Raw genomic sequence first — 25,685 nt, forward strand, 5'->3', positions numbered from 1 at the left:
TTGAGTCTTGGACCCCGCTCTGGATTGGAACCCCCCCAAAGGTGACCCCTAGGAGATCCCAGTCTGGGGGGTGGGTGGGTTGAAAGACAGCCAGCAATCCCAGGAGCACCACCGGGGGTGCAAACACCAGACCCTCAGCCCTCCCCTTGCTGGGGCAGAGGACCCAGATTGTTGGCGGCAATTGAGCTGACTTAGTAATAATGCCGCTTGGGGGGGTGTGTGAAAGCCCTAACAAGCAGGCATATACATAGAATGAAGGCTACTGCTAAGCTTGTAAGCCGCCCTGAGTCTTCGGAGAAGGGCGGGATATAAATGGAATTAAAATAAATAAAATAAATAAAGCAAGATCTGGATTAAAGCAAGATCTGACCCGTTTATTCTCTTTTTAAAAAGGGCTTCTTCCCCCCTCCCTCTCCCCGCTTAAAAAAGGTTACACCCTTGTGGAAAAATAGGTTTCACATTTCCAGTTCAGCAGCTGCAAAAACCAAGGGTAACAGTCCAGAGCCCTCTCCTCAAATGAAGAGATCTCTGGGGCAGGCAACAGATCCCAGATCTCGATGGATTGGAGTAGTTCTATTTGGCCGTTGCAATGTTTGATTTCAAGGCACCTGAGTTTCCTTCAGGTCATCTAAAATCCACGTTTGTTGGAATAGGAGACCTGGTCTGAAACCCCACTGATGGAAACTGCCACACAAAAAAATAAAAATTAGCCTGGCAAACGTGCCAAACTGGAGTGCTAGTTTGGAAAGGTGGGCATTACCAAATAGAAATATAAAAATGACATAATTTACAAAAAAACCCTCACATATATATATACACACACACACACAACATAACCCCAAAGGTTCATATGGAAAAGATGGTATCAATACCTACCCAGCCACCCCCTTGAGCTGAGCTTCCACACAGGATGAGGCAATTTTCCCAAGCAACCCATCCAGCCAACTGGAGAAAACAGCTGGAGAAAACGGCACTCGGCTGAGTCTGATGGGGGGGGGGGTCTTTTGGAGGAAAAAAATGGGTATTCCCAAAATCCCGGATGGGCCAGGATCACAAGAACAAACCCCCCCCCAGGCATTCTGTGAAAGGCTGGCTCTCTAAGGGGCCATACATCTCACCCTTCCGAGCCGACCCAGTCCTGTTGAGAAAGCAGGTCCAGCTGAGCCATTGGGGGGGTGGCAGGAGGGGGGGCGAGGTGGTCTGGCTTTGTTCCAAATCTTGGCAACTGGACACGAGTCCACACCCCTCTTATCAAGAACCCAAGGACTTCCGGTGCTTCCTGCAAAGATGTCCCTTGAGTGACGTCAGGGCTCCCCCTCCAGGGGGTCTGGCAGCTTGGGGGGGATCTCGTCGTACTGCGGAGGGGGGGTGAGTGGCTCAATGGTGACCCGGGCAGGAGGGGTGCCCCCCAGCTGGAGGTTCTTCAGGTGCAGCTTCTCAGATTTGATCCTGCGCACTTTCAAGGGCTTCAGGCGTTTGCTGAGGCGGGAGCTCTGCCGGGTGGGTGGGCGCTCCCCGCCGGGCTTGGGGGCTGCCCCAGTTGCTGTCCCTGCCACCGTGGGGCTGGGCCTGGTGGGGAGGCTTTCATCCAGCCCCGTGAGAGACTCGTAGGAAGGAAGGGAGATGCTGATGCGGGTCCCATGTTCGGCCTCCTGCTGGGGCTCCGGGTAGACGCCGTTCACCACCTCCTCATAGCTGGGCACGTAGTAGCGGGAAAGGCTGTCGTTGTCGTCTTCTTGGCTGCACGGAGGGGGGGGCACATCAGGAGATGTGAGTGCTCAGGGGGGGGAAACCCCAAGATTTGGGTCTCTCCCTTTCAAACATCTCCCCTCCCAGCCCCTTTAAATGCATGGAAGGCTGGAACAAATGACCCCAAATGCCAAGGCTGGACATGCCACACACCAGCCATCAATGGGGGGGACTGTTGCCATCCAATCCCCCTTGCTACATAGTTGCCTGGTGGGGGCTCCCCCCTCCCTAGCAGACAGCACATTAAACTAAGGGCAATTTCCTTGCATGCACTCTGCAGCCCTGCCCCCCCCATCTCTCCAGGCCATAAAAAAAGGACAGGCACACATGTGGGTTAACGCGGGTCTGGGTCTGGCACAGGATGGGAAGATGGTCAGCGGAGTCTGTAAGTGGGGACTGAAGGCTCTGTAATGCCTCAAAAGCATGGCTTGTTCTAGCAACCCTGTTTAAAGGATTGATGCTACCGGGCGAATTCCCTGTCTGCACTCAGAGCTTATCAGGCCTGCTGGGTGGGTCGTTCAGATTTAGGCTACAGGCCACAGCTTGCCGTGACTCCTGCTCTTTGGACGCAACTCCGAGGGTCTCGCCTGGGGCCCAAAGTCTCCTCTCCAACGGCATCTGGAGAAGGCTACGCAGGTTGTGTGAATCTGGCCCCGCCTGGGAGAAAGCTGACCCATCTCCCGAAAGAGCCCCCGCTCTGCCTCCCTTGTGAATAACCTTTCAGGCCAGTCACGGTGAAGGCCAGAGTGACCCACGACTGCCTTTATCTGAGCCCCAGAGCTGGCAGGAGATCCATGCCAAGGTTGAGGGAGGCTGCTGCAAGCTGTACGCTCCGCTTCAACCACTCACGGAGAGGAGATGCAGCCTTTATTAGGATTCAGGCTCTTGGGTGGGCAGGTTGAACGGTCAGAAGGCGATGGCAATCAGGATTTAACTTCATTGTGCCCTGCTTGTGGCCGAGACCATTACTCGCACATGCCAGGAATTGGGGTTTAAGAGAAACTCTGGGAACAACAATGCACACCGGCAATTATGGGGTCTCTTTCCAAAATCTGGGTGGGAAAGCAGCCCTCCTCCCTGCTCACCTGTCCTCTGGGTGAGGCCGCTCGACCGAGGGCTGCGGACGTATCCGGATGCCGTCTTCGCGGTGCCTGGGCTTCCTCCTGTCCCGGATGGTCAGGCAGATGGAGAAGAGAAGCAGCAGGACACCGGCCCCCACCAAGACGTAGGCCACCGAGAAGGTCTTGTTCCTGTGCAGGAGCCCTTTGCTGACCTCGGTCTCGTTGTGGTGGCCGCCGGCTGCCGGGTGGGGCTTGGCGCTGAGGCCAAAGCCTGGGACCAGGTTCCAGACGGCCATGATAATTCCAAGGACCAGCATCCCCAGCCCAATGGCTGTCAGGGCATAGTGGGAGCCGCTACTGGACCTGGACTGGGCCATCCTCGACAGCTCTCAGGGGAGACCCAGTGGATCCCTTCCTCCTCCACTGATGAAGGCCCTGGGCTGGGTTCGCTCGGAAGATCCAGGTGGGAAAAGGGGATCTGGAGAAAGAGAAGGGATCGGGGTCAAATTCAGGTGAAGAGTATTCCTGGCAAGGCAGTGGGCGCAGAACCAGAGAAATTAAAATTTGGCCCGTTTCCTAACATTTAGGGAGAAATAAAATTATCTCTTTCTTTCTGGATGAATTAAGCCACTTCTGGGCAGGAGCCCTCCCAGTCTTTCAGATGAGAAAAGATTCCTCCCATTTTCCTGGGAATCCTTACAATCCCCAGTCCTGCTCGTGGGAGGGGAGAGGCTGGGAAGCGTCCTTCCTTTTTGCGGATTTATTTCCTTCCTGCCGTACCAAATGGCAGCACCTGGACGTCTGGAAAAAGAGGGGGTGGGTGGGTTTGTGCCTGGATGGGAGACCACTGTGAAATCCCATGACCGTGGAAAAACAACCTGGAAACAGGCAAACTGTGTGGCTATGTGCATGAAGTCACAAGCAGGGGATCGACTCAGCAACTGTGCCTCCGGATATGTTTAGCAGTATGGTTCCCTTTGCTGTGGAGAATGGGAACTCCGGTCCAACACAACTGGAGAACTGCTTGGGATAACCCAAGGAAAGCTACAGCTTTGAAAAACTAACTGATGCAGTAAACTACCAGGACCAACGTCCCAATTTTTTAATATAATTTTTAAATTGCTTTTAAAATAACAGAAAAAAACCTAAAGAAACAAAACACAAAGATACATACATTGTATACATTTTAAAACCCTATAACAAGCACTTGAAAATAAATACAAAAAATACAACAGGAAAAAAAGGCAGAGATCAGAAATGCATGCCCCCTCCCCGCCTTCTCTGGGCTCTGGGTTCCCGCTCCAGCCCCAAGGAAAAAACCCTTTCCAAGCATTCAGATGCACCACCAGAAATTTGGCAAACTCTGTTTTAGATTACTTCTTTTGTGGAATGGCTGCGTTCCAGAAATAATGCCAGGATTAAAATAGAATCCCAGATACAATTTTAACAAATCCCACTAGACACAAACCCACATGACCTAGGAAAGATTTAGCCTGCACTAAAAAAAAATTAAAAATCACAACAATAGATCAATGCAGGCCCAGAATAGGAGGAAAAGCACAGACCAGATTTGACCAAACAACTGGATGTTTTTCACTCTTTCCAAGCCAGGAACTAACAAACTGGTCGCTTCATTTAAAGTTAATCATTGTTAGCACTAACCACTTTCTTCTTCCAAATGAATGCACTGGAGTTAATTTGCTGCACATGCTCCCCGCTGGCGAGCTGGAGAAACAGGGAGATGCCAGGCTAAAAAATAAGAAAAGTTCTCCTAGCTCCCGATAACTTCACGGCTGCATCGACACAGTCCTCTCGGCATATATATATATCAGTTACCCCACCTTCTCTCAAGGGAGAGTTTTTTACTGCCTGGTGGTCTCCCGTCCAGCTTGCTTCCCGGGTCAGCCAGGGTTAGATGCTGCTGCTGCTCCTGCTCCTGCCCATGCTGGGTGAAAGCTTCCCACCCTAATTAGATGAAGGGACTTTTGCCCTGGCACCTTCCAAGTGCAGCCCACCCGCCCAGCTGGCATTCCCCGGTGGCTTCCGAGGCTGAAGGAAGCCCAACTGAGTGGACAGGGGAAGTAGGCAGCGTGGCTCCCACTGAGCCATGATCAGAAACGGGTTCCCCCCTGCCTCCCCCATCTCAGTCCCCCCACCAAGAACCATTACGCAGCACAGCCGGTGGACGGCTCGCCAGCCCCCCCAAAGCTGAATCCACAAGACACAAGCCCGGACCGGAGCTCGGTTGCCTGGTATCTCTGCAAAAGCGCCTCACCACATCTGATGTGGGGCGCAAAGGCTCTCCCGTTTCTTCCGTGGCCCAACCGTGTGCTGTGCTGATCAATATCCTGGCTCCACGGACAGGCACGGACGTTGCTGAAAGACTGTTGTGCAGCGGGGAACCATAGGCGAAAGGGCACTGTATATTGCTGGAAAAGCTCCCCATTTAGCAACTTCCCGAGTGCTTCGGACGGCCGCCCACCTCCTGGCAGGATCTGGAGGCCAAAGCTCCCTTCACCCACAAAGGGCACAGCGCCATCTCAGCGAAGTCTGCCTCACAGAGGCCGCCAAGCTTAAAAGGAAAGGCTTCTCTCTGCCCAGCTCCTAAGCCCCCTCCTAAGGCAAACTCGGCTTTCACACTGACTCCCAAATCAGCTGAAAGACAAAGCCCAGAACAGGGGCACTGCCGTATGCCCAAGAATGGCCCAGTGGCCACGGTGCCCACGAAGGACACGAGAGCAACAATGCGGCCATCCTGCCCAGAAAGGGCCGATCGGCAGGACCTCCTGACTGGGCCCCTGCCAAAGCCCAGGGCCAGCCAGACCACAGTGAGGAATGAACCAAAGAGGAAAAGAGAAATCTTTTGCAAAGTTGTATCAAAATAGACACTTACTCCAAGATGTTGCAACAAAGGGACCTCAGTCTAACTGTTTACCTGACTAACAGTTAACTAACTAATCCTCTTTCCTTTGATGGAAATTATTTGCAGTGAATAGCAAAGGATGATCAGCTGGTCTGTGGGAAAATCCTGCTTTTCCTGGTCCCTCTTTCTCTCTCCCTCCGTCTCCAGCCTCCTTGCTGCCCAGCCTCTCCAAGGCATCAGAGCGAGGGAAGCAGGAGCTGGGTAGGCTTCAGAGCACACGGGACGCCCAGGCTGTGGCCATTTGGAGATCGAAGCCATGTTCCTGGGAAATTTAAGGCAGCAGTGACAGCTCCTGCAGGCCAGACCTTCACGTAGACTCTGAATCTCCTTTCCCCTTTCGGGTCTGCATTGCTCAAGGCCTGCCGCAAAATTGGCTCAGTTACTAGGAGAAATTCCCCAGCGCCCAGTGAAAAAAGGGTCTCTGCCGAGGAGAAAATTATTTTGCCAGAATATTAGCTGAAGCATTCTCCCTGCCCATTTAGACGTTGCTAACATTTCATTCTGACACAGAGGAAACTGCTTTCCGTGAGCATAAACTGCTCCCTGCAAAGGTTGTTCCAGGGGGCAAAGAATGTGTGGACACAGCTATTATCTCGGTGTGCAAGATAAACCATAGTTATATATTCCCAAGCTGTTAGGCCAAACCTTGTCCCTGTGCTAAACAGGGGCAGACTTTTCAACAACAGCCTGGTTTTAAACCCATTATATAAAGGGTAAAAAAGAAGATAATGACAAAGACCCTTTTGACTCTGCGGGAAAATGAAGCAGGAAAAGGGAGGGTGAGAAAATCAATATCAAATTATTTTTCTTTATCATTTGGAAGAAAGATTCTAGCGTGGAGAGACAATTGCAGCCCCTTTCAATTTTTCTGTGGGTTTTTTTTTTAAAGATTGGAAAAGACCAGGCCACAGACAGATTCTCATGGAGAAACTCTATCCATGAGGTCGGGAGGAGTCAAAAAAGGACTTGATAGCACATAATCAATCAATCAATCACCTATTTTGACTCCATCTAGTCAAATCAATACACTGACTTTGATGTAATGCAGCTCTGAACCAAGCAGGAGCCATTAAATCTTCCCATCTCCTGTCTCCTCCGTATTTCTCTGCTTACAATCCAGAGCCTTTTTGTCATGGATCACAAGTCCTCCAATTCCTCAGTGTTAAAGGAAACCCCATGCCATTTTCAAATTCTGCGATTTGTAGTCCCAGTGGGCAACAAGGCCGCTTCACTCCACTTTTTCAAAAGGCCATCAGTTATTGCACCGCAGTGTCGGATCACCACAGATTTTCTGGCCAAGCTCACCTTATCCTGACAATACTGTACTCTATCATTATCATAATTATTATTTTGTAAATGCTGTATCCCCATCAAAGCTGCCACACAACCCTCATTATAGTCTCCTGCTGCAGAGAAATTAAAATGAGAAACGGTGTAAAATTATCCAGGGTTGTTGAATTCCCTTTCGCTTATTCAGGGAAGGAGAAAAAAAGAGATATTAAACCAGAATAACAGTACAGAAAGTGGAGAAAGGGGGAAGGAGGGAGATTTTAGTGATAAAAGAAAGCCGGGCCTATGAGTACAGGGTGTTGTAGGGAGATCAGTCATGCAAGATAATTAAGGCCACCGTACATATTGCCTTAAATACGTAATTGCAGATAATTAGAAGTTGACACCAGGCCAAATGGACAAATTCACTAATTTACAAATGCGAAGCCCCCCCCAAGGTAAAAAGTCAGGAAAACATCACTATCTGCTGGTTTACATGTACTTAATCATTGTGGTTTATTCCCTAAACCACAGGCCATAATGGCAAGGGCAAAATGCATACATTGTCCTATAAACAGATTCCTAGAATACCCCAAGGTACAATGCGGCTGGTTTGAATTTAAGGCACTTGTACCAAACCAGCTGCGGTCTGTTCAATAAATCGTGGTTAAACAGGTTATTTCTTAGATTGCCACCTAAACCAGAACTGCAAGATCAGGGGGGGTTATTGTACTTTTGGGCCCAGAAAGGAACACTTCTCTGCATCCAACTAAAACATGCAGCAAGTCTTACTTGCTCGAGTCATCTACGTTTTGCGGTTTGAGGAGAGATTTGGACTGGACCTCTTGCCCCAGCCGGATGTCCGGGCCTCTTTTGAGTTGCTTTTCATTGCAGGTAGTCCTTGCCTTACAACATTTCGTTTAGTGACCGTTCAAAGCTACAAAAGCACAGAATAAGGCCCAACGAAGCCCACCGGCCGAAACGCGGCTCAAGGGGAGCCCTCCTTGGCCAAAAGGAGGCCGCCGCCGCTGCTAGGCGGCTTCGAAAGCCATTCCCGACTTCCCTTTTTCTCCTCCTCTCTCCGACTTCCTCCTCGCCGAAGCTCCGGGCCCTGTGACGACGTCAGCCAGCCTCGCTCGGGCTTCGTCGGGCAAGGAGCGGCAGGAGCCGCGTCGGGTTAAAGTCTAACCTGGCAAGCAGGGCGGGCGAACCGGTTGGTCCGCTCCGGGCGGCCCTCCGCTCCTCTTAGAAGGGCAGCGCCGCCGGGCAGCTCCGGCCGGGCTTCCCGGGGGGGGGCGATCCGAAACCAGCCCCCCATGCCGCCCTCCCGCCGCCCAGAGGGGCCCGGGTCGCAGGAGGAAGGGGAAAGGGGGGGGAGTCCCGGGAAGCCCCCCCTCCTCCTCCGTGGGAAAGCCGCCTCCGCCCACCTGACCCGGGGTCGCTTTCGGGGGGCTCCTGGGACCCTCGGCGGGGAGGGAACGGGCCCCGCGGGCGCCCCTCTCCCCGCCCCTGCGAGGCCGCCTCGGATGAGCGGGGGGAGGCGATCGGCGCCACGAGGAAGGCCCGCTGCCGCCCCGCCAGCCTACAGAACGCCTCGGGCCCCCCCTCCCGCCTCTCCCTGCCTGCCGGGCTGCGTGGGGGATCGGCCCGGGCCGCCTCACCTCTGCGCTGGGCTCTCCTCGGGCGGCGCATGGCCGCGTCGCCTTCGCCTCTCCCGCCACCCCCGCCCGGCTCCGTCTCCGGCCGAGACTGGCCGCCGCCCCCGGCCCTCCCCGCGCCGGCTGGGCTGCCCCGCCCCGCCCCGCCCCGCCCGAGGCTTGGCTGCGGGCGGAAGGGCGCCTCCCGGGGCAGGAGGGCTCTACCTGCGAGCGCTCGCTTGGGAAGGGGCGGCCCCTCGTCCTCCGCCGGGGAGCCTCCGGGAATCCCACCGGGCTCACCGGATCCGCCTGCCCCCGCCCCAGAGCCGGGCGGGCGAGCGGGGCCCTCCGTCGCAGGGCAGCTGCCGGGGCCCCTCGACCGCCCCTTCTCCGGAGGCCGCCCTGGCGATGCGCCAAGGCCTCCTTCCCCAGCCCCTTTGGAGCAGTCGGTGTTTTCTAGAGCTTCCCCTTCTACACCTCTTTTTGTGGTGGAGATCGCCTTACACTTTTATTCAGCCACGCTGGCCTCCTCTTTTTCTGGCTCCTTTCCCTATCAAATGTGGGCCATGGCTGCCTCTTCACTGTTGCTCCACGTTTAGGCCAATCTGTGGCTCTGAAATCTGAGATGCCCGGCTTGAGGGTCTGTAAAATCAAGAACTGCAATGTGACACAAGCATCCGGCATCATGGCCGAGAGCAGCTGGTTCTTTCGTGCCATCCCCACTCAGGAATATTGAAGGAAACAATCGCGCATCTTGGTCTCTTCACGCTATAAATGCTCCCCCTCCCATCTAGCTAAAGGACTCTGAAGCTGCCAGGAAATAAGGCTGAAAAGGGGAGCCCCCTTTGCAGCTGGGGAGCAATTGTCTCCCCCCAGGCAGAAACTGAAACCGAGGCCTCTTCCTCCAGCTAGTGACTCCCCCCCCCCCCCCACACACACAGGTGGTCAAGGCAAGGACCTGGTCCTCTCCCCATCAATCCTGAACTGAAGTGAATGCAGAGTTGCTCTGCACGAGCCAGAGATATTTTGGAAGCGACATGGAATCCAAATCTCTTCAGAGTTTGCAGCTTCCAGAATTGGAGGGCTACACTGAGTTCATCTAGTCTGACACACATACTCCGCTCCACTTCCTTTCTTTTAAGGGTTTTCTTCCCTTACTGGAAACCCCAATTCTGTGTCTGGAGCTCAGAGACGGAACACCAGTTTTAGCTGCCTTCTGGGGCATTTATTTATGCCTTCACTTACCTAGCGTGTTTACATGGCTGCCCATTTCATCGACATCGTCCCTGACCTGTCCACAGGTAGTCCTTGACTTATGACTTCTTGCTTACCCAAGTCCCAACAGAATCACCTGGGGAGAATGTATGACTTTGAAGTTCTGATGGTCATGTCCCCCACCACCTTTCAGTCAGGTAATTGCATTTGTGCCCTCAACTGGACCACCATTGCGGATGTTCGCACTGTCCTGCGGTTAAGTGACCACAATGTACATCGGTTTTGAGCAAACCCCGGCAGGGAAGGGAGCCATCTTGACGTCCTCCAGGTGATGAGGCTTTAGCCACCAGCCCACCTTTCCCTAAAATTGTGCCAAATCTGCTTTATGGATTCTGTATTTTCTTCTTTTGCAAAAAAAAGATCTCTGTTAAAAGAAAAAAATGCCCAGCATCTTAAGGTGATTTTTATATTTCTTTCCAGCTTCTCAGATTTTTGAGCCAGGGTGCTTGTTTTGAATTCAGAAATTATTGTCCACTGGAGAGCAGCTAGGAATGGAAACAATGTATTACTATTTCCAACCTTTGTTGCATAGCACTCAAGGCAGAGTACACAATACCTATTTTCCCATGACAACCACCCTGCAAGGAGGGCCGGGCTGAGAGAGAGGGAGCAGTGCCAAACCCTCAACTTTTCTTGCAGTTTTTTTCCGCCTGCTCTTTGGTGCGCTACTTCCTCAGGCCACTAGGTGTCGTAGCAACCCCGGTTGTCCCAAAGGTGCTTTTGCCCCGTTTCTCTCCTCATCCCAGAAGCTTCTTCAGTTCTGAAGAACGAACCGAAACTGAAGAACTGAAGAAGCTTCTTGGATGAGAAGTGAAACTTCTTCAAGGAAAAACAAAGTCCAGTTGACTTTTGAAAAACCACCTTGGGGACTAGAGTCTCCAAAGTGGCCGTTGAAGTTCAACAATCTTTACCTTTTTCCTTTAAAAATATCTTCTGAAAATGTGGTTGGCAAAGAGGGGGGGAAAGGCAGGAGTAACGCCGACAGAGACCCAATAGTGATGGGTTACAGCTGCAGAGAATCTGCCCTCCGGAAGACCCAGGAGGCGGCTGGGGTCGGGGTCTGCACCCCAGAAGCAGAGATGTGGGTCCGCAGCCCTCTTCCCCGGGGCTCCTCCGTCTGTGCGGAGATCCTCCTGAGCGAGAGGCCCCCCGCCCCATCCAGGCACTCTGCATTCCCTTGCAGGAGGGTGGGTGGGTGACTCTCCCCAAACTCCCCTTCGCAGGCAGTGCCTCTGCTGCTCCCACCGAAGGCCAGACCCCCCCCCCAAACCCCTGAAAAGCCATTCTCTTCATCCCTTCAGCTTTCTTGGCCCCAACATTTGAGCAAACACTGATGTCATCAAAACGTATAGCAAAACATACTTACTTTAAAATAAGCTTTATTTAGTTGTGTATTTTTTTATATTTTCATATTTGCATCCATGCCTTGAAGGAATTGTTTCTCCCCTGACAACACGAGTAAGGGGCAGAGAAGGGAAGGAGACGAAGTTAAATCTAAGGTTACCCATAATTTGTAAGCTAATTGTTTTAAAATGGTAGTTCTTTTAAATAAATCACCTTCTTAGCTTTGTTTCCTTTATTTTAAAATAATTATTTCCTAGTTTACCAAAAAAGAGAAAGAAAAGAAAGAAAGAGAGATAAAAGATGGAAAACTGAAAAGAGAATGACTTAGAAATGCATTCCTGGAGTTTAGGTGCCTCCAATTTTATTTCAAATTAGAAGGGAGGGAGGGGGGGGGGAGGGGAGGGAAGTGGCCCAGCCCTTTGGCGCAAGCGCTCCCTGGAAGGGACACCCTGACAGTGCAGGGAGGATGAGATCCTGGCCACCCCCTTAAATGGTCCAGGTCTCACTGGGGAATGTTTAGCCCTAACCTTGCCCTCTCAGGCCTTGCAACCTACCTGGGCCAGCCTTTCTCTCACCACCTCCAGGCAACTCGGGGTGACGATCTGATCATCGGCCCACCGGGACCCCCTCTTTTCCCAAACAGCCTGTCTGGATGGCTACCAGGTCTGCCTTGAAGGGGCAGAAATGAACAACGAAGACCTGTCTTCCGAAACGAGGCAGCAACTGTGCAGAAAAGGAGCAGAAAGTGGGGGTGGGGTGGGAGGGGCTGCAAACATGGCCAAAAGAAAACCGAGGAGGGGAGGAGGCCGGGGGGGGCTAACATTGGTCCCTGCTGGTTTGCTTATTTAACAGCAAGCTGGGAAGTGAAGGGAAGAGCAGAATGGAAATTCCTTCGGGGGGGGGAAAGAGGGAGGTTGCTCCCTAATCTGATTTCAAGGGAAAAAAGCACCCAGAGATCCAAGCCCTTTTCCCGGCAGGCGAGGGTCGTAGCCCACCTGCTCAGCTCGAAGGACAGTTAGTTGGAGCGAAGGGGCCACCAAGACAGGAATTCTGCACACCCCACGACACTCGGGAAAGGTGGCGTTACACCACGAGGTCCGGCTCAAGAGGCCTTTGCATCCGTTTCCTCCAGTTTGAACTCCCTTTCAGCTCACGGGTTCCCTGGGTTAGCTCTCCCCAAGGACACCACCTCGCCCGCCCTTCTCCTTCATCGGCGACAGGTAAACAACCTCACAAGTTCTTATCCCCAACCGGAACTTCATTCCTTGCATCACCTTTGGGGGCAAGGAACCATTGTGGAGTTTTCCTGGGGCTGCAACGTGAGGGCGCCAGGCTGGAGGCACGTGGCCAGGGAAGAGAGGCCCCGAAAATGGCATCCCTGCTGGCCCAGAACCTGCCCAGCGGCCGAGCCCCCCCAGCCCACCCAGCAGCAAACCTGGGGGAAGGTCTGGGCCACCAGGCACGCCCGGGGCTCTCTGCATCCCTGGGGGAAATTGGGCAGCCCGCCGATATCCCGATTGCCAGCCAGGCACAGGGGCCCTTCCTTTAGCCCCAGGCCAGGCTGGTCCCCAAAGGCTTCAGGAGAGGAGGGGGAGGGGCACAGAGAGGCCACTGAAGGTTTGCCCTGCTCTGGAGACCCCAGAAGCCCTGGGAGACTTCTCCACCGCCTGGGGCAGGCTCAGCCTTGTAGGAAAAGCTGCTTTTCCCGGGCGGCCTGAGCATGCGAGGGGGCAGGTTAGGGGTGAGAGAGAGGATAGCCAGGGCCAAAGGGTCTCGGCCAGGGCTGGCATTTGGAATCTGCTAAAGCTGCACTGGGTCCCTCTGGCAGGATCGGCAGCTCCCTGCCTGTCTGGAAGGGGTTAGGGGTGCCTAGCAAATCCAGAGGCACCTTTTTCACAGGGTCAGGTGGAGATGGGGGTGGGGAGGGAAAACGATCAAATCAGATTTGTTCTCTCGGCACAGAACCCACCCTCCGTTTCGCTCTGTGGAGCCATCATGTGCACAACAAAGCAAAAAAAAAAAAAAAAAGAACGAAACAACCCCCCCATTCACAAAATCCCCACCCAATATGGAAAAATATAAATTCCAATATTTATGTAATAATTTAGTTAGAATACATCTTCTGTATTGTGCAAATAAATTAAAATTAAACAATGGGGAAGAGACGAAAATGAAAAAATGGATGAAGGAATTAAGATGAGTGTGCATTAAAAACAAACGAGAGAGAGAGAGAGAAAGAGAGAGAGAGAGAGAGAGAGAGAGAGAGAGAGACAGCAGGAGGAGAGGGAGCTACAGAAGCCAGCCCACATTTTGACCTGAAGGGGCTCAGCCACTTTTCCAGGGGCCTCTTGTGACCACCCTGGGGTCTGTGTGTGTTTGCACAGCCCTGGGAGAGTTGTGTCCTTGCGCACCTTTTATCCCTTCTCCAAGCACCTGCCCGAAAAGCTCCTCTGGTCCCACCTTCTGGGCAAGGAGGGCTGGTTTCTCCCTTCCCACCTTGGGGGCTTTAAACCAGCTCAAGGTCTCCTCTTTCATAACGCCTTTCATCTCTTCAGCTTCCTCCTTCTCAGCCCCCCCCCCGTTCTGCGCTCTGCTAACATGGCAGGCCCCGACGCGGGATGGGGCAGAAGTGATGGGAGATGCTGGTGTGTGTGTGTGTGTGTGTGTGTGTGTGTGTGCATGGGGGGGGGGTGTTTTGTGAACCTGTGTGTCTGCTGGGCTTCAGTGTCCCACGCACACATGGGATTTTGCCCCATCCCTGTCCAAAAAGTCCACAGGGTTTTTCCTGGGATTTTTCTGGAGGGGAAGGCGCCAAGCCTGTTCCGAAGGACGTGCAGAGCCCCCATCCCACCCGCAGGCTGGCTCTGAATGGGGGCAGGAGCACCCCACATCTCCTCCCACATGGGCGCTTCTCTCCCCTTCCGAGAAAAAGTCCTGGGTCTGCCTCAAGCCGAAGGAAGGACAGCCCTCTGGATCGCTCTATTCACCCCCCCTCCCCTGGGAATTTGGCACCGAGACATTTAGGAGGCCTTGCAAAGCATCCAGGCCCAAATGGGAACATCCTGCCCCCCCCACCTGTTCAAGCTTTGCGTTCACCCCAGGAACGTCCCCTCATTTACTAACAGAATAACAGAGTTGAAAGGGACCTTGGAGGTCTTCTAGTCCAACCCCCTGGTCAAGTAGGAGACCCTAAACCATTTCAGACAAGTGACTGTCCAATCTCTTCTTAAAAACCTCCAACATCTCCAGGGAAGCTGTTCCACTGATTAACTGTTCTGTCGAGAAATTTCTCCTCAGTTCTAGGTTGCTTCTTCCCCAGGTGTGTGCAACAGCTACACCTGGACTGGCACAAGGGGGCGGTTGTGTGGCACAGAGAGCCCAGAGGAGGCCAGCCAAGAGCCCAGCTGGCTCTGCCCTCCGGCCAGGAAGGAAGCCCCGCAGAACTGGGGGGCGGGGGGGGGTTGTCCCCAAGAGCCTGAAATAGGGAAACGAACCTCGGAATGATGGCAAAACCGGGGAGCGGGTGGGAAGCGGCCACAGCAGGGAAAGGAAGGGGTGGGAAGGACTCAGCTCTCTCGAGATGGTCCGTGGGGACCAAGGGGACACGGGAGGCGAAAGGGCCGACGGAGGGGGAGACCTGGCCGGGTCTGTGGCCCCGGAGCCACTGGGGGGCGCCAGAGATGGTGAGGTTTGCTGGGCAAAAGGGGCCTTCTCTCAACCGGAGCTTGCGTGAAATTGGGGGAGGGGGGTGCCAAAGCCCCCCCATCCCATTCCCCGACCGAGGGCGATGCATCCCCAGCTGCCCCTCCTGGCAAACCCACAAAACACTGGCTCCCCCCCAAAAGTGAAGAGAGGCTTCTGGGGGGGGGCAGGTGACATTTACAAAGCACAAAGTGCACTATGGTGGTGGTGGCTATTTACAAATGCGCAGCAGTCCTTCAAGTTTTTCAAGTTTTGTAGAAAGAAAAGGGGGGGGCAAGAAAGGGCAGAGCATAAAAACAAAAAATGGTGGGAGAGGAGGAGGAGGAGGAGGAGAGAGGGGGGAAGAACAAAATCAACCAAACACGCCCAGGACCGAGGAGGGCTACACAACACGGGCAGCATCGCTCAACAGACGACAGTTAAGGGGTTCGTACACGGGAGTGGGGGGGAGGGGCTATGTACAGTAGTCACAGGACGGCCACGCGGGAGCAGCCGGGTTCGGGGCCATGGCGCAGCTGCAGGCTCACCCCCCTGACAAACTCACACGCGCACCGGGAGCGGGAGGGGGTGGCGGCCCGTCACCAATCCGCGTCTTCCTCTATGTAGTAATCGGGGGCAGCTCCGTCGAAGACGCCGGGGTCCAGGGACTTGCGCTGCTTCCCTCGGGCGAAGACACGCGAGATGGACCCAAAGCCCATCTTCTCCTTCTTCTTCTTCCGCTTCTGGTCCTCCAGGTCCTCTAGAGACTGCCCGGGGGGGGGGGGGAGAAGCACAGCGGATGCTCGGTTCCCGCACCGCCCCCACACCGGCCCCCTCGGCTTCTGCTCTGCTGCACTTCAGCCACCCAGAGCGGCCCTGCGGGGGCGCAGGAAAGGCAGGCTGGGAACCTGGCTGACGCCCCTCGAACCCCAGTTTTGGTGAGGAGCCCAGAGCCTACCTGGACAATTGGGTTGTGCAGATTTTTCTGTACCGGTCCAGGACTATCTCCCTGCCAGGTAGAAGGGACACTTCAGTTTGCGTTGCGGTAGGAAATATGGCACCAATGACACACACACACAAACACATAAAAACCCTCTCCGTGGGCAAGGTTGCATGCAGGCCATATACAGCTCCAGGACAGCGGCTGCCCCCCTGCGCCCACCACCTCCCTTTGCTTGGGAGGACTGCAGATGTGTTCAGGGTTTGTTTGGGCTCCACCCTCCCTGGCACGCCACCTGCATGCAGGGTGCAAGTCCCCCCCCTTGTGGATCCAGGATCCCACCGAGGCTCCCGGGAGACCCAGGAGTGCCTGGACAGGGGAGACGGTTTCGCAATCAGCCCAGGTTCTGCGCTGTCAGTCAGTCGGTTCTGCGGCAGAGAGGCTGGTTTTTTCAGCTCCTCTTTCTCCCCAGCTCTTTTGCCTGGAGGACTGCCTAGCCCTAGACGTTCCCACCCACGACTGGTTGCCTTAGCATGCTCCCTAAAACGGACTAAAAAGAGGAACAACCTCAAGCCTCCGCTCCCAGCACAAGCACGGTTGTAGGGGAGACAATTCACACAACTGGACCCTTGACCCCAAATGGATGAATGCCCCCTGCATGCTTGCTGGAGGCCCTGTCCCCTGCGCTCAGCCTTCTCCTGCTTCGAGGGAGAGGGTGCAAGATTTCAAGCCTTCCTTTTAGCTCTGTCCCTTTAAAGCAGCCACCTCCCACCAAATCCCCCCCCCCGGCACGCCAAGGACAGCGGAGAGCCCCCTCGGAGTGGAGAAGCAGAGTGAGGAATAGCCAATGACCTGCAGACGCGTCTTACATTGCAGAGGGAATGTGTTCGGTGCCGAGGCGAGTTGATGTCGCTCGGCGTGGACGACCGGTCCCCTTCGGCCGCCGAAGCATCGGAGATGATGGACGGCTGCCGCGAGTGGCACGGGCTGACTCGGACCCCTGAAATGCAAGGGAGGAACAGGCAGGGCACATGTGTGTGTGTGAGAGGACGCACGTGGCCTTGCGACTGACCAAGAACCAGAGTCCAGGATTTAGACTGACACTCAGAATCTCCAGGAAAAAGTAGCAAAGAAGGAAGTCTCTGGAGATTTGCTGGGCTTTTTATATAGAAACAATGTACCTTCTGTGGCACCTTATTGTTTCTCTGTCCAGGGGATATTATTCTTTAAATGTATCTTTGTTTTAAATAAACAAAAATGAGGCTGCAGACGGCTGGGCTGGGACTGAGGTTTCAGCAGAGGCATCTTTCCTAGAACCGGGGACACAAATTTCCTGCACAAAAACCGTCCCTCTGTCCGCAGGGTCCACAGCTAGTCTCACTCAGCAACTGCCTGTTTAGCAACTGTTCAGAGTCACAAGGGTGCTGAAGAAGTACATTTACAACTAGCGCTGCTGACTGTGCGGTGTCCCCAGCCATCAAAACCACAAGTTGCGACGATGCAAGGCCTCACTCAGCGGCAGAGCTATTGCGGGTCCTACCTGTAGCTAAGCAAGGACTATCTCTACTTGTGGGTCCCTGCAGGCGACAACACACACTCTTCCTCCGGGCGGCAAGGGGATCAGACGGGAGACCCGCCTTGCCACTTTCTCCGGGGATCTGGGTGTTTGCCAACCTGGACGGCTTTCGCCCGCTCCCTTCCCACGAAAGGCGGAAGGAGCAGCTTGTGGGGTGGGGCGGGGGGGAGAAGGGGTGGCTCTCACCTTGCCGGTCCACCGTGTGCTGCGGGTGAGCGTGGTAGAGCGTCTGCTGGCTCTGCCTGATGGCGGCCGTGAGGGGCAGGTCGGCCTGCATGACCCACTCCTGGTTCCCGTTGAGCACCGTTTCGCCGGGCATGGCCAGCGAGTGCCGCTTGGGGACGTCCTTGGTCAGGGTGGCTAAAGACTGCTTGGCCTGCGAGAGAGGAGGGCGGTCCTTAGGAGGGAGGAAAGTGCCGGGGGGGGGGGCTGGCAGGGAAGACCCTGAGTGCCCCGGCCTCACCATGGCCAGCTCGGCCTCCAGCTCCTTCATGCGGTTGTCCTTCAGGTCCAGCTGTGAGCGGAGGGCGCCGGCGTGGTCGGTGGCCTCCTTGGCCTGGCGCCTCAGCTCCCATTTCTCTCTTTCCAGAAGGTCTTTCTCTTTCGCCAGGGCCTTCACTGCGTCCTCGCTCTCCTGGGGGGAGGGGGTGTCGAGGAGGGGGAGGGGCTTGAGCAGATCTGAATGCGCCACTCGGAGGGGGGGCTTGCCCTAAGCTTAGTGTGCGTCTCTGTGGGCCTTGGGGTGCCCCCCTCTGAGGCACAGCCCTCCCCACCACCCTCCTCAGTGCAGAGACCCCTCCCTCGGCCATCTTCCCATCAGGCGGACCCCCTGAACGAATGCCCTATTTTTAGCCCCTCCAGCTTCCCAGGGAGAGGGGCCGGGGGAGCCCTGGATTTTACAGGGGGACCCTGCAGGCCTCGAGACGGCACAGCCGCCGAAGAGCCCTGTGGAATCCGAGGGGCTGCTGGGTCCTCCTGCCTGCCACAGCCTCCCCCTCCATGGGGCGCCCCCCCTTTCCTGCCTTCCACCCTCCCCCTCCCCTGACCTTCCGGTGCTGCTCGTAGTTGCGTATAAAGTCCCTCAGTTGCTCCTCGCGGCTTTCCAGGGTGCTGTAGAGCTGCTGCATCTGACTGACCAGGTCGCTCTTCTCCCCCTTCAAACGCCTCCGGTCGGCTTTCATGGCTGCCAGAGGGGAAAAACAGAGATTTAGTAATCACAAATCAACAAAATGGATCAGCTGCAAGGAGGACTAGCTCTGCCTGGCCAAAGTCCCCTGGGGGACCAGCCACGCCCCAAGGCCCTTACAGGTACCAACAAACCTGGGAGAGGTGGGCAGTGCCCAGCCACAGCAGAGCCCTCAGCCGCCACCCGAGCCCCTCTGAGCTGTGGGGGCCACAAATGGGTTCACGGCAGAAGATGCTGCCCCCCCCTGGGCAGGTGGGGCCTCTCAGGAGGGCCATGAGACCCCTGCCCTCCCTCTGCAGGGTCTCCAGGGAGCCAGCGGGGGATACAGTAGGAACAGGACTTTAGCTTAGGCACCCACCCACACATCTCCATGAGCAGGGCCTCAAGGGGGGGGGGCGGTGCTTTTCTGCTTATCTTCCAGAGAGGTCAAATCCATGCAGAAACTGCTTAATGAGGAAGGGCAGCCAAGGGGGGGAGGAGGAGGGTTTGGGACTAAGCCCCCAGCCCCAGGGCCGGGCATCGTGGCAGAGAAGGGAGGGGCATCTCTTCAAAAGACCGCCTGAAAGATGTCCAGCTCCCAAGGGAAGGGAGAACATGGCCATGGTTGCCATGGAAATAGGGGGGGCTCTGCAAAAATGCTCCCATTTCATTTTGAGAAAGCCAAGCACCACAAACTGGGGGGGGGGGGGAGGAAGCTGGCAGTGGGGGCGGGGAGTAGGTAACCAGCTTGGCTGGCCTCCCAGGGGCAGCATTTCATGCCCGGGGAGGATGTGCCGGCCTTCACCCATGGCTGGGAGGCCCTTGGCAGAATCTGGGGTGCCAGGGTCTCCCTTTGGGGCGCTGCTGGTGCCCTTGTGCCTGGGGTCTCCGGCTGGCCATTTCGGCTCCTTTTCTCTTCCAGGATCCCAAAGGCCGGGAGCAAAACCTCGTTTGCATGCATGTCCCTGAGTCTGCCCAGCCGCTGGCAAGGGATCAGGGGTGCCTCTGCCAACTCGCTGGTCCTTCCCCTCTACAAAGGACGGGGACCATCCGATGCCAGCACCCGGGGGGGGGGCTGGGGGGGACCTGCATCAGGGAGTTTTCTGCCCCAGCCCCCGAAGAGGAGGGGGAACGGGGTGGCTTCAGCAAGGACCCCAATCTCAAGGGGAGCCAAAGTCTTCCAACCTGGATCACGGGGGGAGGGGTCCCCCAAAAGGCTGAGAAAAGCTCTCCCCCAGCTAGAAGGAAAAAGCATCTGATGGCAAATTTCCTTCCAACGGGGGAATCAGACTTACTTCTGATGAAAACCTTCACCCCCAAACCCCCCCAACAGGAAAATATGTGGTGGGGGTGTCCGGGTGGTGGACTTTAATTGCCTTTCTGGATTTAGAGAGAAACCACACCTAAGAATGGCCTCTTTAGTTCAATTGATTAGGATCTTTTATTGTTAAAATTAATGGGCCCGCTTTGTGGGCTGAGTTTTCACAATAATTTAATCTAAAACAAATTACTAATTACAAGAATTGAGACGTGGGGAGGCTTCTTCTCCATAGGTCGGAAGGGGACCCCCACGTGAATGGATTTGGCCCCCAGCCCCACCACCAAGTGTTGCTCTCACCCTGGAGGGCCTCCTTTGCCCTAGCCAGATCCTGCTCTTTCTGGGCCAGCTGGACCCTGAGCTCCGTGGCGGGGAGGATCTCGGCGGCTTTGCCCCCGTGCGTCTCCTCCAGGTCCTTGGTCAGCATGTCCTTCATTTGGCGGAGCAAGTGGATCTCCTCCTGCAGCTGGCTCACCTCTTCCCGCAGGAGGACTGGTGGGGGGACAGAGAGAGAGAGAGAGAGAGAGAGAGAGAGAGAATGGGAATGCAGGGCAGTGGTGAGAGTGGACCCTTCCTCCCCCTCCCTTCCTTTCCTCCCCCTCTCGCCCCCCCCACAGGAAGCACCAAGATTCCCCAAGGCAGACCCCATGGGACAGAGACAGGCTCCATCTGAGCACCTGGTTTCGCACGCCCACCCCCTCTCCTCAAAGGGGACCCAGAAAGCACATCACGCACAGATGTGGTTTTCAAACTGACCACTTTGCAATTCTGGACTCCAGCTTGGGGGCTGCAGAATTCTGGGGCTTGAAGTTCACGCCTCTTAAAGTAGGTTGAGAAACACTGGTATAAAGGTAGCTTTCGGTTTACGACTGGTTGCTTAGTGGCTATTTGGAGTTATGACTTTGGATTCAAATTCCCACGCTGACTCATCCCTCTCTCCCCCTCCCCATCTCTCTCAGACACACACACCCTGCAAATCCTGACTCCACATCTTGCTCATTAACTGCATCTTGGGGCGAATGGCTTCCTGCCCTCCACCCTTGCCAGAGGAGAAGAGAGGCAGGGGCCAAGCGACAGCGGCTGGCTGGGGAAAAGACGGCGGGGGAGGGGGTGCAGCTCGTCCCGTCCGTGTGGGTGGGGGGAGATGCCCCCTAGCTAGAAGGGACGGTGGACTTTGAAGAGTGTGAAATTAAAGGCGGGAGGGGGGAAACGGGGGAGAAGGCCAACACTAAAAATAAGATTTCCCCCCACCTTCCGCTGGGGAGAAGGGCTTTCTCTGGCTCAGGGCTGGCAGCGCAGCAGGAAGGCGTGGCTTTGCAGAAAATTCAGCATTTCTGGCATTCACCCTGTAATTATGGGCTGTGGGGCTGTTTTAATTGCACACCACCATCTTGCTACCAAAAAATAGGCGAGAACATCTGACATAGATCCACTTCCTGGGGGGCAAGCCCCACTGAACTCAATGGGGCCTCTCTCTAGCTGAGCAGGCAGCTGCTTCCGCGGCCCGGGGGCTTCAAAATGGGTGGGACTCCAACTCCTATCATCCCCAGCCTGCCTGCAGCTGGGCAGGAGGGATGTTGGGACATGTTTGTGCTTTTAATCCCTACTCTCTGATACCCAGTAGTGCCACCTGGATACCAAAGCAACCAAAGTCTTGCCTTCCCCCCCCCAACTCTGGAGAATAGGGAGCCCCCCCCCCGCCATGCCAATTCCTGGCACTTCCTCTTCAGGGCAAGAAATAAAAGATCTGCTTTGGAACTTCTTCCCAGCAAGAGGAGAATCCAAGTCTTGGGGGGGAACAGACCCATTTTCCAAGTTTCCACATGGAGAAGATCAGCCAGCTGGAGGGGCTGCCCTGGCCAACAGGGTGGGGAAAGGCGTCCCTGGGACCATCTACTCCACAGCCCCTTAAAAGTCAGGAGACACCCCCCGCTCCCCCCCCACACTGGGGATCCTTCAGTGGAAGCAGTGAAGAGATCTGGTTTCCTTTTCATTTTAAGCACCTAACGTTTTTTTCCCCTCCCAAAAAGAAAGTGATTGGATTCCCCCCCCCCCAAAATCCAGGGATTTGAATCCACAAGTGGAATTTCCTTGAACTGAGCAGGACAGGAAGGGCAGTGTGTGTGTGTGGGGGGGGGTTGTGTCTCTCTCCTGGCTGCTTTCCACCCCCACCAACAGCAGCGCCAAGAAACAATAAACTCCCCCTCGCATTTTTGAGATGCTTCCCTGATGAAGACGGCCTGGTTCCCCTTTTCTGCTTTTCCCCCTTATGGGGAACATCTGAGACCTGGGATGGGGGGGAGGGAGTGTTGGTGGGGGGCAGGATTTGGGGTGGCTTCTTTCTCTCTTTGGCAAGCCAACTCTAGGGGCCCGGGGTGGCTCAGACAGGCCCCAGGGAAGGGGTCAGCTCCCCAGAGACCCCCCTGCCCCAGGCTCTGCCACTTTTAATGATGCTCTACTGAGACACCCCCCCCCATATCCCCCCTCCCAGCCCAGGCTCTCCCCTGAAAGCCGATCCCTGGGTGAACGCCAGATCATAGGGAGGGAGGGAGGGAGGGAGGGAGGAGTGGTCTCTCCCACTTTTTCCCACGCTGCCTGAGATGCAGGAGAAGAATTCCCAAACATGAGGGCGGGTTCTTCATTCCATCCCCCCCCCCCAGGAAAGGCAGGCAGGTGTGGGGAAGAAGGCGGGATCCGGTGGAGGAATGCTCTCCGAGGGGATGTCCCACAGCGGTGTCCCTTCTCTGCCAACAGACAACCTTCCTGCAAGCACTCCGGCACCTTGTGCACCAGAGGTCCTGGGTTCAAGGCTGAGATATACCAGCAGGCAGCCCACCCCCCACCCCTCCCTATCGGACTAGTGTAGTGCTTGGATTCCCCCCCAAAAAATCTCTCACAAGGGAAGAAAAACCTTCCCTGTCCTGATCAGCAGGACTGAATTCTTAAGTCACCCTAAGGCAGCAAATTTAGGTTTTTAAATACATGTTTGACACTAGATTAACTACACAACACACTGTGCACAATCTTTGGCCAAACAAACTGCCAGACATGGAAAACTAGAACAGACAAATATCCCTGCACACCCGCTGAACTGGTCGCTGGTCGCTGATGGCAGCCCAGGGAAGGGCAGAATGTGGTTTTCTGAACATATCTGTGCCTCCCGGCTAAACACACACACACACACACACACACACACACACACACACACACACACGGCTCTCTGCCCAGGGTCCCCCTGGGCCAAGCAAACTCCTGGCCCCACCTGGAAGATTGAAACAGGCCAGGGCGACGTGGGCACTAGGGCACCTATCTGGGTGTGGCGTCCACCGTCTCCAAAACTAGAGCAACTAGAGCCACGAAGGCCGGCCAGGTGCAAAGTGCAGGCTGCTTCACTGCTCTGTGGGGGGGGGGGGGAGTTGCCAAGACCGGCTGCAACCACACAGCAACATCCTAAACAATACAACTCACGGTCCACGTTCCCCCAAAGAGGGTCCAGCCGGGAGAGCCATTTATAGCTTTTGCTATGAGGGTTTGGATAAGTCCTCACTTGAGGGGGCCTTCCCATCCCCCCCCCCACGTACAATACTGAGTTTGCTATTCAGCCCAGCAAATTCCAGAAAGGCTTTCTTCCTTCAGTCCCAAAACTTTCTGCCTCCTCCTCCTTGGGACAAAGTCCAGCCTTTCCCTGTTAAAGTATAACTTTTCTGGGGGTGGGGTGCAAGCAGGGGAGGGGCTACGTGGGGAAAAATATTATTGCAGCGTTTTTTTAAGATTCAGGGGGCTTTGCAGAAGAGAAACAAACTTCCTCCCTCTCTCTCTCTCTCTCTCTCTCTCTCTGTGTCTGTCCACAAAAGAATGAAATAATGGTTTGCAAGCGGAAGGCTGTGTCCAAATGAGAACCAGACCACAAAGCAAACAAGTCCTCTTTGTTTCCCCATCCTCAGATGCAGTGGCGCTTCTGACCTCTTCTAAGTGCCTAGTCCTCATGGATCCATTGACAGGGGCCTTGGGCGGCGGCCATGTGCCATGCAGGGAGCCTGAATATCAGCTAGGTTGGACCGAACCAAGTCTGGATCCTGGCACGGAGCAGCCAATGCGGCCCCGTGCTCAGTGGTCTGAATCAGAAACCCTCCTGGGCCCTCCGTGAGGGTCCCACGTTGCGAAAGCCGGCCGTGCCAGACTCCTGCCGCCTTCGGAAATGACCCGCAGGCAAGGGGGGAAGCAGAATAGGACTCTGGTGCCCATCACCGCTGGCTGGCAGAAGAAGCAGCCCGGCCTCGGGTAAGGGTCCTCAGCCCCGAGCCAAAGAGAGGCCAGCAGGGCCCACCGCAGAGGGCTTCTGCCCCACCCGGGGGCCCCGGCCGGCCAACCAGGGTCCCCGCGGCTCCCAGCCACGCAACGAGCTGACAAGGCGAAAGCTAAGGAGGCAGCCAAGGAGGGTCGATTAGCCAGCCTCTCTGCCTTTCCAAGGCAGGCACCGTCCCACAAACCCGCCAGCTTTGTTTGGCACTCGCTCACCGCAGGAGCCCTGCCGCAAACCACACCTCCCCCTCGGCTACCCATTTGGAAACTCCCTCCGGCGCCTTCTGCTGCCCGCCGGCTGCCGGGAGACCCCCGCCCCGGGCTTTCCGGAGGGGCTTCCCTGGCCCTCCCAGGCCCGAGACAGCGAAGGCGGCGAGCAAGACGGAGTGCGCGGGACCTGCCGCCTGCCCCGGCCCCTCCCCAAGCGGAGCCCCCCCCGATTGCCAGGAGGGCCCAAAGCGGAGCCCCCCACCGCGGGAAGGGTCGCAGACCGAGAGGCGGCCCACCCGCCGCCCCCACCTACCCGCCCTGCTCTCCTCGCTCTCCGATTTCATGCCGGGGGCCGGGGGGGGGGGTCGTGCTCCGAAGGCCGGCCGGTCCTTCCCCGCTACGGCGGCGGCTACTCTCCCCTCTCTTCCGCCCGACTCCTCCCCGAAACGGCCGGAAGCAGGGAAGGAAGGAAGCGCCGGTTGCGCTACCTGGAGCCCCGGCCCAACAGGTGCCGCCGCCGCCGCCGCTCTGCCCGGGCCAGCCGGAAGCTCTGTCGGGCAGGGACGGGCTGCCCGGCGGGGCCGCGGGCCGCTCACCTGCCCAGCCGGCCTCCGTGGGAAGCGGGCGGAGAGGCAGGGCCGGCGGACTTGCCTGCCTGCTCGCCTCTCCCGGAGGGGGAGGGAGGGGGGCAGCGGCCGTCGGGAGCTTTTCCTCCCTCCCTTTTGTTCTTTTTTTCGGGGGGGGGGACAGGCCCCAGGGCTGTCTGCAATCCAGGAGGGCGAAAGGAGGGAGGGCCCCGCTCTGATTCAGAGGGCTGCAATGGGGGGGGGGGCGGAGCAGGAGCCCCATTTGGCCCCCACATCACTGGGTCTGCAAAACAGGTTGGAAGGGCTGGACTGAACCTCTGCAGAGCTGGGAGGGGTCCAGGGCAAAAATCGTCCCAGTCGGAATGAAATAGCTCCCTGCTCTAATTGGTCCCTTCGCCAACGCCATGAAGACTGGGGGGCCTCGCTCTCGCTATGCGGGAAGGGGACAGCAGGCCCGTGGCATGCTCTGCTTTGCCTACCGACCCCAGGTGGACGACGGAGCCCTTTTTCGCCCTTGGAAGGGAAGAGGACATCAGTCGCCTCAGGCTTACGACCGCTGCAGCCCCCCCAAACTCAGTCGCAGTCTGGGTGCCTGGAATTGGCACGGATGTGCAACCGTGGCGGCACCCAGACTTCCCAGACAAGTGA

At 56.0% G+C, this 25,685-nt stretch overlaps 2 protein-coding genes across 11 annotated transcripts in view; both read right to left on the reverse strand.

Moving 5' to 3' along the window:
- Window positions 1–353: 353 nt before the first annotated feature.
- Window positions 354–11,869, reverse strand: TMEM51 (transmembrane protein 51). 5 transcript variants are annotated; one of them, XM_083375503.1, is made up of 4 exons: window positions 11,281–11,357; window positions 9,885–9,990; window positions 2,835–3,288; window positions 354–1,740 (listed from the first exon to the last, which is right to left on the reverse strand). In XM_083375503.1, the coding sequence occupies exons 3-4, from the start codon at window positions 3,185–3,187 to the stop codon at window positions 1,305–1,307; spliced, it is 789 nt and encodes a 262-aa protein (XP_083231629.1). In that variant the 5' UTR covers window positions 3,188–3,288; window positions 9,885–9,990; window positions 11,281–11,357; the 3' UTR covers window positions 354–1,304. The 5 variants fall into 5 exon arrangements, with proteins under 5 accessions (XP_083231629.1, XP_083231630.1, XP_083231631.1 ...); XM_083375504.1 differs by lacking the exons at window positions 9,885–9,990; window positions 11,281–11,357 and adding an exon at window positions 11,813–11,869; XM_083375505.1 differs by lacking the exons at window positions 9,885–9,990; window positions 11,281–11,357 and adding an exon at window positions 8,664–8,883.
- KAZN (kazrin, periplakin interacting protein) overlaps window positions 11,862–25,685 on the reverse strand; it is a 41,415-nt gene continuing 27,591 nt past the window's right edge. For 3 of the 6 annotated variants that reach the window (XM_083375483.1, XM_083375486.1, XM_083375488.1), the window contains 7 exons: window positions 20,239–20,430; window positions 18,502–18,638; window positions 17,919–18,089; window positions 17,642–17,831; window positions 16,749–16,879; window positions 15,898–15,948; window positions 13,822–15,706 (listed from right to left, as the gene is read on the reverse strand). In XM_083375483.1, the coding sequence (XP_083231609.1) occupies window positions 15,539–15,706; window positions 15,898–15,948; window positions 16,749–16,879; window positions 17,642–17,831; window positions 17,919–18,089; window positions 18,502–18,638; window positions 20,239–20,430 (1,040 nt within the window). In that variant the 3' untranslated portion in view covers window positions 13,822–15,538. Of the gene's footprint in view, window positions 11,982–13,821; window positions 15,707–15,897; window positions 15,949–16,731; window positions 16,880–17,641; window positions 17,832–17,918; window positions 18,090–18,501; window positions 18,639–20,238; window positions 20,431–24,763; window positions 24,889–25,685 lie in introns of those variants that run through there. The other 3 variants (XM_083375484.1, XM_083375487.1, XM_083375485.1) reach the window with 3 other exon arrangements.

The sequence above is a fragment of the Vipera ursinii genome (genome assembly GCF_947247035.1).
Source record: "Vipera ursinii genome assembly, chromosome: 17".
NCBI classification, from domain to species: Eukaryota; Metazoa; Chordata; class Lepidosauria; order Squamata; family Viperidae; genus Vipera; species Vipera ursinii.